This window comes from Fistularia commersonii, chromosome 14 (genome assembly GCF_037954325.1).
Source record: "Fistularia commersonii isolate RoL2024-O1a breed Wild chromosome 14, RoL_Fcom_v1.0, whole genome shotgun sequence".
Classification (NCBI taxonomy): domain Eukaryota; kingdom Metazoa; phylum Chordata; class Actinopteri; order Syngnathiformes; family Fistulariidae; genus Fistularia; species Fistularia commersonii.
The window spans coordinates 3800919-3815036 of record NC_141297.1 but is presented as its reverse complement, the minus strand read 5'-3'; the positions used below and the strand labels follow the sequence as shown (position 1 = coordinate 3815036).

Here is a 14118-nt window from a genome sequence, read left to right as displayed (position 1 = left end):
ACCTTCAACATTTCCAAATACTACAATCTGCTCAGTTATGGCTTTTTATTTTTATTTGCATCTTAGTTTGTATCGTAAAGACATTTCTTTATGAGCGTAAGGGGTTGCCATACATGTGTTTTAGAAAGGGTGGACAGGCCAATGTTCATGCTGAAGCTGGTGGTATCCAGGTTACAGACGATGGAGATGGTGAAGAGGAAGAGTCCAGCTCACCTGCCTGTGATGTGAGGAAAAGAAAAATGCTTATTCACGATGGAAGAGGGGTGTGTGGAGGGGGCCTGTTCTCCCCAAAAGTCAATTTCCAGAATGAATTCATGCTTTTATTTTGAAAGCCGCTCCTGCAAACAGGAAGCTGCATTCCTTCCGGGCAGCACGCGCGGGACTCGGCAGACGCCAACTTCCTGTGTGGTCAGGTGACGTCACACTGGCGGCTGTTGACAAAATGCTTGACACGCAACATAGACTCACAGACTGGGTTTTGAACAGTTTTAATTAAACGAATTCATTTAAATTAAGAAAATGTGATTGACTTCATTTGTACTAACACGCCAAAATCTACCTCTTAGTTCATCTATTCTGTGAAGTATAGATTAATGCAAGTAACTCTAAATTTTGCTGGTTTACACATTTAAAAAAAATACTAGTTTTTAAGGTGATGACTGCACCAGATTCCGATAAGGAGGTTGGAAAGAGTTGAAAGCGTTATGGTTTCATCCTGTTTTTTTTCTTATGTTTATTTTTGTTTTTTTCCTGACAGTCTAGTAACCTCAAACCCAACTGAGTGATGGCATCAGGCTAAAATGCTAGTGTATAATAAGAACCCCTCAAAATGACCCCAAGGAAATAAATGTGTATGTGAACCTCCCATATAGTTCAGCACAATAAACCCTTATTTTCCACTTTTCCATTTTTTTTTTCTTTTTTCTTTCTACATCTTTATTTTATTTATTATTTTTGTATGCTATTTACATTTTTATTTATTCTTATATATATATATATTTTCGGTCTTGTATCGCTAACTCAGAGATGCTGCTATCGTTGTATTGTTGTGCTGTGTCCTTCTTTTTAAGCTTGTTTGTGTCTGTTTTTGATTCCACTGAACCTGAGAACTCTTGAATCCCTTATACCTTGAATTGAAGTTGAAGTTGTCGGGGCCGCGTCACCCTTGCGTCCTCTAGCATTGTCCCCATATGATGACATCTTATGTTCAACTGCGGAAAGGCAATGATAACTTTTTATCGTTTTTTGAGTCCTTCGGATACCAAATAGCAGAACAAGGCAAAGATCTGATCTTAGGGGATACAAGAAAAAGACACTCCTTAAACCTTCTTAATTTTTCTCCTACATGAAAAATTTTAATAAACACATTTCAGCTTTCTAACACCCTCTTCATTACTTTAAAATAAAATCCAAAGCAAAAAACATTTTTAATCATTTGAAATGTGAAACCGACACCACCTTCTAGTGCTCCATAGGCCACAATATGTCAGATGTGATATTGCGATACGTTTTGGGTGTCATTCAATCTCCAATCCGTGAGTGAACCAGGTGATCCAAGCTGCTGGGGCTCGTTCTCAGGTCCAGATCTCACCTTCCGTGGCGGATTTAAATGTCCGCCGCCCGGCTTTTCTTCTCCGACTGAACCACATGACATCATTGATCCCTTTTGAGGAGCTCGAACGAGCATCTCTTGACCGTAGAGATGACCTTTTCACTTCCACTTCAACAACTCAGAATACTTCAAACCGCACAGCCTTTTGGAGATAAACTAAAACTTCTGGAAGATTCTGTGAGGAAAAAAAAAAAACTAAACATAATGTGCTCCGTCCTGTGAACCCGGTAGCATTTAAAGTAACACAATCATCTCTTTATAATATTTCAAAATAAGAGCCCTTTTTTGGTTTGGTTTGGTTTTCTCAGTGTTGACACCAGTTAAATAGCACTTGTTATTTTTAGGCCATGCTTTGCAAAATGGTTGCTCCAAATTCAATATCCAGAACAAAACCCAGGTCGACCCCGGGTGCACGGAGCACCGGACACGAGCTCGGGCTCGCCAAAATAAAAGCATGGTTCACACAGCGCCCAGTCGCCCTCTCCGTCCGTGCATGTCTCTCCCCTCCCACTACTTCTTCTTGTGGAGGGGATTGAGCCAGGAGAAGCAGAAACTGGGCCGACGGGGGGCCTCGCCGGGGCCGGGGGTGGGAGACGAGGAGGGCGAGGAGGGGGGAGGGCCGGCCTGAGAGGAGCCACAGCTCTCAGTCTCTGTCTGGAGCTGAGATTAAACAGAGGGAAACGGTAATCTTGTGAGTTTAGATCCAGTATTTAATCTGAAATGGTGTCAGTGGGACAACCTGCAGTGGTCAGCCTACACTTCAAAATATTGATTTTCAGTTTCTTCTTATTATTGTCATTATTATTATTATTATTATATTATAATTTTTACTAATATTATTATTAGGGTTATTATTGTCATCATTATTATCATTATATATTATGATTATTATGATTATCACCATCATCATTATTATCATTGAACTATTAATATTACTACAATCATTATGATTGTAATTATTATGCGACCCCTAACGGGAAAAGCCGAAAGAAGAAGAAGAAGAAGAAGAATTACTATAATTATTATTGTCATTATTATTATTGTCATCATTCTTACTATAATTATTATAATGGTTATTATTGTCATCATTATTATCACTATATATTATTATAATTATCATCATTATTATTATCATTTGACTATTGTTATTATTATTATTGTTATTGTTATTATTATTATTATTATAGCTGTTGTTGTTCATTCATAATCTATACCCCTTATAGATAATGTTGTAGAGGTTGGGGTTAAAATACATCTTTTATCTGATACCTGTTAAAACTACTGAAAATATGCATCATCTTTTCCTTTGTTAACACTGTGTTCATTATGAAAAGTAATTTGATTATATCAAATCACAGTAATATCTTCTGTCCCTTCAATGATCAAGAAGTCAGTGACATTCCCGGTTGTAGTTCAGCACTTTTGCCACCAAGTGTCAGCAAAAAAACAATAAATTCAAAAAGTTGTTCAGCGTAAAATAAATATTTACATTTAGCACTAAATTAAGTCTCAAGTCTCTACTGGACTTGTTATGCTGCAACATTGCCACCTCTTTTATACTACTGCTACTTTGCACTTCTACTGCTATACTGCTATTGTACCATATAACATAACGGTATTACCGACCTCTTGCACAAAACTGCACAAAAAATATACTCTCAAATTACACATCTTTATACACTTCAGTCTTCATGTCAAATATGTATCATCTTTTCACCTCACCAGCAGTTTGTATCTGCGTTCACTCTACACATTATACCTTATTTTAACTGTTTAATGAAATAGTGCACTTGATGTTTAATTTCCACTCTATTATTATTTTTTTATTAATTTCAGGGTACCATTGGATTGTGAGAAACATTTTTTACTTTGACTTCCAATTTTAAATGTTATTATTGGAGAAAGCTAATGATGGGAATACTATTATTACCACCAGCACAACAACAATAATAATAATAATAATAATAATAATACCACTACTACTACTACTACTAATAATAATAATAATAATAATAAAACAACAATAATAATAATAATAACAATTATTATAATAATTCTAATATTATTTTAAAACCCGGCATTGGCCTCTTCCATACAACCACATTTTCCTCAACATCATAAATAACATGCCACTCATGACCCCTGCGTCTGTGGGATTTTCAGAATAAACCCCCCGGGCTGCAGGCACGGGTACCTGAGCGGCGCGGCGTGCAGCGTGGACGCGGCTTCCGCTCGGCGTTTACGTGCAAACGAAGCAGCCGATGTAAGACCAGGCCCTCTGCAGGATGAGCAGGAAGGCCAGCAGGTAGAAGAGCAGAGTGACAGCCTGGGTGGAGGAGGGGAATGGAGGGAGGTGCCATGGTGTGGACAAGAAGAGGGGGGACAGAAAAAAAACAACAAAAAACAAACGAATGGACAGAAAGTTAGAAAATGGAGGGAAGGACGGAGAGGTGGGTCGGTAACGAGGGATGAATGAGGAATGGTGGGGAAGGTGGAGGATGGGGAGAATGGTCAGCCATATTGTGAGGATCACTGCCTGGTTGAAAGTATTAGCTCACGGCACTTTAGCTATTAAAATGTTTTTTTGTATACTGTTGTCTCTCTGGATGATGCCGACGTCTGCCACGGTTCTTCTTGGTGAAGCACCAACCTACCAAGGATCTTCACCTCAAAGATCCAATACAAAAATGTATTGACGCCATTCCAAACACACATGGGTTACATGCTAACTTCATGCTCGTAATCACCTGTTCTCTGACCCAAAACTCCCTAGACACTCATCAAGCTAGCAAGCTAAAACCCTGCTAGCAATGACCTGTAGGAATGACATCAGATATGAAGAAAGGATTTCTCTGGTTGAACAGATCATCTTTTTGATGAAATCTACTAAAAATCAAAGTCTTCACAAGGATAAGTTTATCCATTAGATAATGAGATAAACAGGGCTAGCAGCTAGCATTAGCATGGATACCTCCAGGGACTCGCTCCAGCACTGCCTAAAATGCAGACCATAAATGCTAGAAACTGATATTGACCTGGTTGACTCATCATGGAAATTTCAATTAAACAAATTTTTGAAGCGCCACTTGTATTCTAAAATAAAACAAATTTTACATAAAATTATTAGCCTCCATCCTGTCTTCCCCCGTTCCTCCCAAATGACACCCCCAACCTCTAGTCGACCACAAGTGATCCTGCAGAAGCAGCAGTGATTCTGGAGAGAAGGGTGGTGCAGCCACATCAGCAGGTGGATGAGGAGAGCTGGCGGGTGGTGGTGGTGAAGAACGGCGATGTCTGGCGGTACCAGAGCGCAACACTGACCTTGAGGGGGAAGTGTCTGGTTACTTTCCCCTTGACTTCAGCAGGTTTTGCTTCAGATTGCTCCTCAGATCTACGAGGCTCTTCCTGATCAATGGCACCGTCTTTCACCTCAGAACCTTCAGGTTCTTTCCCCAAGGTGGAGACATACCTCCTCTCTCCCATCACTTCCACTTCAACCCCTGGGGTTGTCCCCTCCACCTCTAAGGAACCTTCTACATCAGGCGGGTCTCCAAGTTCCTTCTCTGGATTCTTTGCAGTTTCATCACCCAGTTGGTCCTGGTCTTCCTCACAGCTCTTCCCATGGGGGTCCAGGGGGATCGGGCTGGGAGCAGGACTCTCCGAGGCCAGGTCCAGACCCTCCTCAGCTCCTGTCAGACATACCCAGCCCTCCTCCAGGAGGTCACCCTCTGCTGCCCTTTGGTGTAGAGCCTGGTCACCATCAGGCTCAAGGAGCAACTGGGATTCAATGAGGTTCTCCTGGTCTTGGAGCTGAAGGTGCAGAACCTCAGATGGGTTTGTCATTGCCGATGGAGGCGTGTATGGCCGTGCACTGAGCTGGGTGGAGATCGGAGGGTGCTGCTGTGAAGCCGGTAGCACAGGAGCTTCAGGAGGCTGCAGGGAGTCCTGGACCCCAGCAGGTTCCTGGCCCAGGGAGGAATCCCTGCCTGACCCTGGGGGGTCATCAAGACAACCCGGCTCTGCAGTATCGGATCTGAGCCTCCACCAGCTGTTGGGTTTGTACCATCCAGGGTAGAACATGGCATCAATGTCGTCTTGTCTGGAGGGTTCTTGTTCCTCGTTCTGAGCGTCCTGTCCCAGTTCTCTCCCCGCCCCCCCATCGTCACACTGATAAGTGAAGGAAAACAGCAAACGGTGGACCTTCCAGAAGGACTCAAAGAAAGAGTTTGAGCTTCAAGAACATCTGATCACGTGCACAGAGGCGGTCTTTAGAGAGGACTGTCAACCGGGGCCAGGCTCAGGAGTGGGGAGGGGGCCAACTGGGGTGTGGACCCGGGTCCAGGATGGAGCAAGGGGGGGACCTGGGTTCTGGTTGGAAAGGAGGGTGGACCCAAGTGCTGGTCCTGGGAGGGGGCAGACCTGGATCCAGGTCCAACAGTGGGTGGACCTGGTTCCAGGTTTGAGATTGGGTGGACCAGCGCCCTGTTCTGAGGTCAGATGGACCCGGGTCCAGGTTGGAGTGGAGGTTGGACCCACATCCATGTCCAAGGTCGGGTGGTCCAAACGGATATTAACAGATTCTTGCAATGATTTGGATTATTGAAATAAAGAAAATGAGAGAGAGAGAGAGAGAGAGAGAGAGAGAGAGAGAGATAGATAGATAGATAGATAGATAGATAGATAGATAGATAGATAGATAGATAGATAGATAGATAGATAGATAGATAGATAGATAGATAGACTGTCCCCATATGAGGACATGATTGATTGTGCATGTTCAGGGGCGGTGATGAGCTCCTCCTACCTGAGTTGTAGTCATTCCTTCCTCTTCGTCGCACGCATTTCTTGCTTTTTCAGAGTCGGACACTTCCCATCCCTCCTCTTGCTCCATGTTGTCCTTCAGCTGATCCAGTTCGTCATGGTTCTCTTCCGCCATGGCAGGCAGCAGCTGCAGAACCGGCATCGGTGAACAATCAGGCACCATGGGTTCGCTGAGCACCTCAGAGGCTGAAGGGAACGGGATCAGTGGTGGTTCTTCAGTCAGTACTGGTTCCTCTGGCTGGAAAATCAGCAATGGACTCTGCTCTCTAGGAGAGCCTAAATCCTGGACAGAGGGTTCCTGAAGGGACGGGGGTTCTGTGTTCTGGAGGGTAGGCTCCACGGATTCTTCTGTCTGGGGTTCAAGTTCCGGTTCCTCAGGGGCTTCCTCTTCAGCTGCCGAATAAAATGAACCCGTCGGATGAAGTTGACACCCGAAAACACCCGGATGCACCACAACACTCTCTGGGTTCACGGTGCTCTAAGGTCCTCTCAGGGGAAACAGTACCTTTCCTGGTTTTGACCTCTAGGTCCTTCATGGGATCCCAAACAGAAAGAGAGGGTTCTCCCTGCGGTTCCTCCTACCTCTGTCGAAGTCCACGCTCTTCAGCGCCCTCTCCTGTTCCCTGAAGTTCCACCTGTAATGTCCCAGGTCCCCGTAGCCCGGCTCAAGCTTCTCGGCGGGGCAGAAGCTGCTGGCCACCTTCGCCCTGGCAGGGAGCAGTGAAGAAGAGGAGGGTGAGGGAGCGAGGTCTTTGGTGAATTTGGGTTTTTGGGGTGCGACAACATGGGAATGAAACAGGGAACTCACTTTGTGATCAACTCCCGGGAACTCTGGGAAAGAGAGGGGAGAGATCAATCAGTCGTTTATAATCTTAACTTCAAAATCAGCGACATGCTAGCAAACAAGGAAGGAAGGGAGGTAGGCACCCGTTTGAGGACATCGGGACAAACCCATGTGGACCAATGCACTACTGTGGAGATCCACCGGGGGGGCATAAACAGTATAATTGCATTGTGTTACGATAGTTGACATTGTCTTTGGAGGTTCTTATTGAGGTCATTGGTGAAGTCTTGTTGAAATCTTCTTGTTGTGGCAACTGGACTTGAATGTCTTCACTTGAAGATGTTTCACCCCTCATCCAAGGGGCTCTTTGAGGTCAAATGACCTGGGTTTAGGCTATGGTGGCTTGCTATGTAAATAGGTGGAGTTGGTCGGCAGAAACTAGGTCTAAGGCGGTTGTTATGCTAATGCTTTGGGGACAAACAAGCAACTTTTGGAGGATTACTTGGATTGGAATGTGAAAAGATAAAGCGAGACAAAGGAGTCTTCCTTTGTTGTTCAGCGAGCACAACTAACGACAACCCCATTAGCATAACAACCCCTTTAGACCCAGTTTCTGCTGACCAACTCTCCCATTTACATAAAAAGTCACCATAACCTAGACCCGCCCCAAAACCCTGGCAGTTATATTTGGAAACTCCCCACAGGTCATTAGACCTACAAGTCCAGTTGCCATGACAAGACGACTTCAACAAGAATTGTTCAAATTAATAATCCCACTGTCCTCGTATGAGTACATTACTTCCAAAAAGTACTCTTTAAAGGGACAATGTAAAAAAATTCAGTGAGCGACGGGCCGACCTGAACGAACGCCGCCATGTCGGGCTCCTCCATGCTGCCAACCACCCGCTCCACCAGTTTGCTGTTGGCCTCCAAGCTGTCTCCATAGCAACGCCTCAGAGCCTGGATGTGGCCAGTCTTCTCCTGCTGCTCGGAGGTGATGCGCTCCGTCATGGCCTGTAATCCATGTAAGTATTTAGGCTGTTTGTATCTATGTGTGTACTGTGAGTTGTATCATACGACATGTATTCTGTACACAGGGGTACTACACACTGTAAGTCTTACAATTCTGTGCATGTGTACTACAAATACATGTATACTGTCAGATATAACAATGCACATTCTACTTTAAGCAGTTGCATAATGCATGCTTGGGCAACAAGCAGTAGTAAAAAGCTTTGTTTGTACTTTAAGCTGTAGAAATGTCCTTCCAACAGTATAATACTGCATATGAGTACTGTAAAACCCTTGATTACACAATCCAGGTGGAAAAATTCCATGTATAGGTACAGGGAACATAGTGCAAGCAGTACAATAGCACATATTCTTGTTACAAGTACAAGTAAACACTATAAGCAGTACAATAGTGTGTATGTTTACTGTAAACACTATCAGTACACAGTGGAAGAAGTATTACAGTGTGTGTAAGCACTGAAAGCAGTAAAAGTACATACTTTGAGGAGGCTAACGCTGTAAATCCACCTGTACAGGTACATGGTGTGGGCACATAAACACTGCATATATGCGTTGTAAGCAGTAGAAGTACATAAGCAGTAACCTTCCGTCGTTCCTCCAGGATGCAGAGCATCTTCTGGAATTTTTCACAGACCATTTGCTTCTGAGTCCTGCAGTTGTCCTGAGGGGAGCAGAAGGTGGACGGCAGGTGAGCGAGGTCATGTCAAGTGAACCCCAACCCTGGAGAAGCTGGCCAACAGTCACCTGGACGCTCCTGCTGGCCTCTTCCAGCTCGCAGATCAGACGCTGGACCCTCTCAGTGTTGGTCAGCAGGGCGGCGATGCCGTCCCTCAGCTCTTCCTGACACAGCGGTCCACAGGAGGGGGCAACTCAAACTTCTGACAAAATTTCATGTTTTTTTGAAGAAAAATCCATATGAGGACACATAGTGCACCTGGCACCTGGAGGTACCTTCTTCTGGTGGCAGATGTCGGTAAGAGGAGCCACCTGACAGGCCTGGTGGGCGCCAAACACCTTGCAGAGCGAGCAGGTTGGCCGCTGGCAGCTCACGCAGTAGATGTTCACCTTCTCACCCGGGTGGTCGGGGCAGGTCAGCTGGTCGGAGGGCGGGGGGAGGGGAAGGGGGCTGCGGGGGAGCCGGACATTAACGGCCATTCGCTCGTTCATCACGCCGCAGATCCAAGGTTCGGCCTCACCTCGAGCTGCTCTCGCTCACTTCCTGTTTGTACACGTCGATGATGTTCTCCACCAACAGGTTGCGCTGTAGGCCGAAGACACCGTGGCGGTCCAGCACCACCTCCTGCCTGCAGGACGGGCAGCGGAAGCGGCCGCTGTTGATGAGCATGGTGGTCCGTGGCTGGAGCAGCGAGGGCTGGACACACACAAACACGGCGACCGTCAACGTTAGCACGTCTATTGACCTGAATCCGTCCACCAGCGGCAGCTGGGCGCTAATGGTGGCGGCGCTACCGGGATTTCAATCATTACAAATATGTAAAATGTCTCCTTGCTGCCTTGGTAACCAACCAAAAGTAGAACCCCTACCCCAAACCCCAAGACACACGTCCGCCATGTCAGCACCCTGGCGCTGAAAATAAAGATTGACCTCCTGGGAGACCAACTGCAGCTAGTCTGGAAGTGTTGTCCTCACTTGAGGACAAAGCATTAATTTTACAGAATAAAAAAACTACAATAGAACAATAACAGCATCACAGGAAGACACCTGGGAGTTCAAGTCATCAAACCTCATGTCGTCGCACATTTGTTATACAGTGAACCTTGACCTACAAGCGCCTTGACTTACAAGTTTTCAGAGATCTGAGCCACTAAGTGGATTTTTTTGCTTTGCGATCCGAGCCCAGATCTGAGTTCGGATAAGCAGAATGAGTGTTTGATCCCGACGTGGCCGCCGCTGTCCGTGAAGTAGCGTTTAAAAAACCGCTGCAAGCTAGCCCAGAGAAAATCATGGAAAAACATGAGCGAGGTGTATGTGTTGTCTAATCGTCCATGGCGAGATGGAGAAGTTGGTGGTGAGACACGGTGACAGACAGCATCATCTTAGAGAAGGCAGGAGACATCAGGAACATCAGCAGATGGCAGGAACGTCGACGGATGAGGCGTCGGAAGAATCATTCAAAGCCGGCGAGGGACGGTTTGATGGTTTTTAAAGGGAGGAGCGACATTCACTCCGCAGATAAATAAAGTTTACACATAAAGTGTAGCATAAATTACATTTAGCAATGCATCGTAGCATTAAGTGTGTAGCCAGCAATTTAAGTTAAACAATGAGCATCAAATTAAAAACTCCCCCAGCCTCCTCCGCTGCCGTTGCCATCATCTTTGACAAGTCTTCAAGCTATATACACTTCAGAAAACCAGATGTCTTTAAATTCTCTTCTATTATGTAATACTACTTTTCATACATTACTTAATGTATAATGTATAGTACCTTTTTCTTATTTAAAACTCAAATGAATTACATTTGTGTTCATTTCAATGGGGAAATTTAAGCTGATATATCAGCAAATTGAGTTCCGAGCTCAGTCGCTGAACCAATTAACCTCGCAAGTCAAGGTTCTGCTGTCGTCGATGATTTTGTTCCAAACTTTTTCAAACAAAAGTAGCTGAGGAGGGCTTACTGGCGGCAGAGTCATTGCGGTAAACAGGAAGGGTTTGTAGTTTTGGTAGCTCTACCTTCTACTGGTCTGTTGCTCTTGGGATTCGTTGGTATCATTTAAGATTACGGCCACTGGGGCGCTAAAACATCCCAACTCAGAATGGAGTTAGCACAGGGTGCCGAAAGTCAAAGGGGTGTCCTCGCATGGTGACAGCAGGTCTATGCTACGCTAAAATAAACACTATGAAGGTGACTTTAGCTCCATGTCCTCTTACATGGCCTCAGGGTCGACGGGGGAAAAACTATTTTGCAGAGAAAGATAATATTGGAGAGTGAAGAAGGACAATTTGACGGACAGCTGGAGGAGATCGGACGACTGGGATGGACGGACGGAGAGAAAAGTGCAGGCCCACCCGTGGGTTCACTCCCAGGGTGTCACTCCTGGGGGTTCACTCCTGAAATAGTGGCCTTTAATTCCACTCAGCTGCTGTCCACAGTGACAGAGGGAGCGAAGAGGTTTCCATGGAGATGTGGTTCAAAGGTCATGAAGAGGACGAACACCGAAAAAGGCTTTGGTCCGATGTTGATCGGAAATATATATACTAAGCATCGGATGGAGATACAAGGGCTCGTGGGGGGTGGGGTGGGGTCTGCACGGGGTCAGAGGTCACCGCCGTAGGGTCCCCCCCATGGAAACATGCAGCAAATGTAGGTCACGGACAGTGTTTAACATGAAGATGATGGAACTAGTGAAGCATCCGCACATCCCAGTTTAGACTTTGATAATCCACTGTACACACACACACACACACACACACACACACACACAATGTCTGATACTGACGGGGGTCAGCACCACCCGCCGTGTGTGCGTGTGTTAGTGTGTCCTCATCCTGTCACTCTCTGAATATTATCCATATTCCAGCACATCTCTGGACTTTCTGCTTTTTTATCGAATTAATTAACAGATAGAAAACATGACAAAATATACCCACACACACACACAAACACACACACACAAACACACACACACACACATACAGACACACCCTCACACACACAAACACAAAGACTGTGTGTTTGTGTATGGTGAACATTGTACAACTTGTAAGCACACTTCCTGAGCAGGCTGTGTGTGTGTGTGTGTGTGTGTGTGTGTGCGCGTGTTTGCGTTTGTATGTGTGTGTGTGTGTGTGTGTGTGGGGCCTGGTAAAGCTCATTCGCACACTCCCTGCACAGGTTATGAACAGGTAAAAAACATGACAAAACATACACACCCAGAAAAACACACACGCAAACACATGTGTTTGTGTGTGTGTGGTGAATATCATACAGCTCGTTAGCATACTTCCTGCACGGGTAGAGAGAGAGTGTGTGTGTGTGTGTGTGTGTGTGTGTGTCGGACCTGGTACAGCTCGTAAGCACACTTCCTGTACAGGTTGTGTGTGTGTGTGTGTGTGTGTGTGTCGGACCTGGGACAGCTCATTAGCACACTTCTTGCACTGGTTGTGTGTGTGTGTGTGTGTGTGTCGGACCTGGTACAGCTCATTAGCACACTTCCTGCACTGGATATGTGTGTGTGTGTGTGTCGGACCTGGTACAGCTAATTAACACACTTCCTGCACTGGTTGTGTGTGTGTGTGTGTGTGTGTGGGTGTGTGTGTGTGTGTGTCGGACCTGGTACAGCTCATTAGCACACTTCCTGCACAGGTTGTGTGTGTGTGTGTGTGTGTCGGACCTGGTGCAGCTCATTAGTACACTTCTTGCACTGGTTGTGTGTGTGTCGGACCTGGTACAGCTCATTAGCACACTTCTTGCACTGGTTGTGTGTGTGTGTGTGTGTGTGTGTGTGTGTGTGTCGGACCTGGTACAGCTAATTAGCACACTTCTTGCACTGGTTGTGTGTGTGTGTGTGTGTGTGTGTGTGTGTGTGTGTCGGACCTGGTACAGCTAATTAGCACACTTCTTGCACTGGTTGTGTGTGTGTGTGTGTGTGTGTGTGTGTGTCGGACCTGGTACAGCTCATTAGCACACTTCCTGCACAGGTTGTGTTGGCAGGGCAGGATCACCACAGGCTTGTTGAAGATCTCCAGACAGATGGGACAGATCAGCTGCTTCTCCAGCGTCTCCAGCGCCTTCTGCCGCTCCGCCCCCCCGCTCGCCCGCAGGACGCTCAGCTGAGCAGGGAGCGACATGACTTCACTTCCTGTCCACGCCGTGCAGATCTACAAACCGGCGAACACAACAAACCGTGAGTCCCACCAGTTGTAATCCAGCTCTGGTTACCCAAACTACCAATGGAACTACAGATTCCTCCATGTTTGAAGTCCAGAAGGACAGATTCATTCTTCAGTCACCTCACTCACCTCCTCCTCCTCCTCCTCCTCCTCCTGCTGCTGCTCACGGCCTGGTTTCTCCTGCTGTCTCTGGTTTCCTCCTTCTGGTCACACCGTCAGGCTTCCTGAAAGGGGTCGATCTATAAATCGGGTGTCGCACCCCAGCCAGGAGAGGTGGAGGATCTCAGCTCCTTTATCTAAATCTGACTTAAGACAAAATTGAGCCTCTTCAGGTCTTCAGGCTGGAGTTCTGTGATCCTGGAGGATCTCCTGCACCGTTCCTCGGTAAATTCCGGAACACTCCTCCTCCAAACATGAAAATAGAAGTGGCAGGGGGTAAAAGTCAAAAGTCACGTCGCCGTCTCTCCTCCAGGGATGAGGCTTCTCCTGCGAGGAGCAGCTCGTCCTCCTCGCTCCGCTGCCGGCTGACACCAAACACTGACGCTAAATCGGTCCACCGGTAACCCCCTTCTTCCTCCTCCTCCCTCCTCTTCCTCACCCAACTCCTCTATTCCTGCCAAAAACGCCCCCGATGTGTTGATTCACTTGTTCACAGTATTCACGTCCATGTCGGATCCGGGACACATGGGAGGTGAGATTCATTCGCACTCACGGGGGAGTGAGAGAGGGCGGGAGGGGGGCAACAGGTTTTCACCGTGCAACACACACACACACACACACCATAATGGGCAGCAGCTGGTGTGTGGACGGATTAAGACGCTGCTCTTTCTACTGTTACACTCTGTCCGGACTCTTAAAGTTGCAGTATGTAACCCTCAGGACGCTGCCGCTGGAGACCCGATCTGTAGAACGCTCTGCTCCAGAACGTCAGGCCGTCAGGTAAGAAGAGAAGTGAAACATTAGCAAGTGGGTGGCTAATCGTTTGGAGACCTATTTAATAACTAAACGTTTCCTA

The 14118-nt window shown here is 46.4% G+C and overlaps 1 protein-coding gene across 2 annotated transcripts; it reads right to left on the bottom strand.

The window, feature by feature from the left end:
* Positions 1-60: 60 nt before the first annotated feature.
* trim101 (tripartite motif containing 101) lies at positions 61-13703 on the bottom strand. Of its 2 annotated transcripts, XR_015107086.1 has the most exons (13): positions 13233-13703; positions 12879-13091; positions 9446-9621; positions 9201-9375; positions 8994-9089; positions 8833-8910; positions 8076-8231; positions 7242-7264; positions 7016-7140; positions 6417-6826; positions 3807-3938; positions 1128-2272; positions 61-217 (listed from the first exon to the last, which is right to left on the bottom strand). XR_015107086.1 is itself a non-coding variant. In XM_086159138.1 (12 exons), the coding sequence occupies exons 2-11, from the start codon at positions 13059-13061 to the stop codon at positions 3852-3854; spliced, it is 1509 nt and encodes a 502-aa protein (XP_086015264.1). In that variant the 5' UTR covers positions 13062-13091; positions 13233-13703; the 3' UTR covers positions 231-2272; positions 3807-3851. The 2 variants fall into 2 exon arrangements, 1 of the variants encoding a protein (XP_086015264.1); XM_086159138.1 differs by lacking the exon at positions 61-217 and having other exon boundaries at positions 231-2272.
* Between the last annotated feature and the right edge of the window lie 415 nt (positions 13704-14118).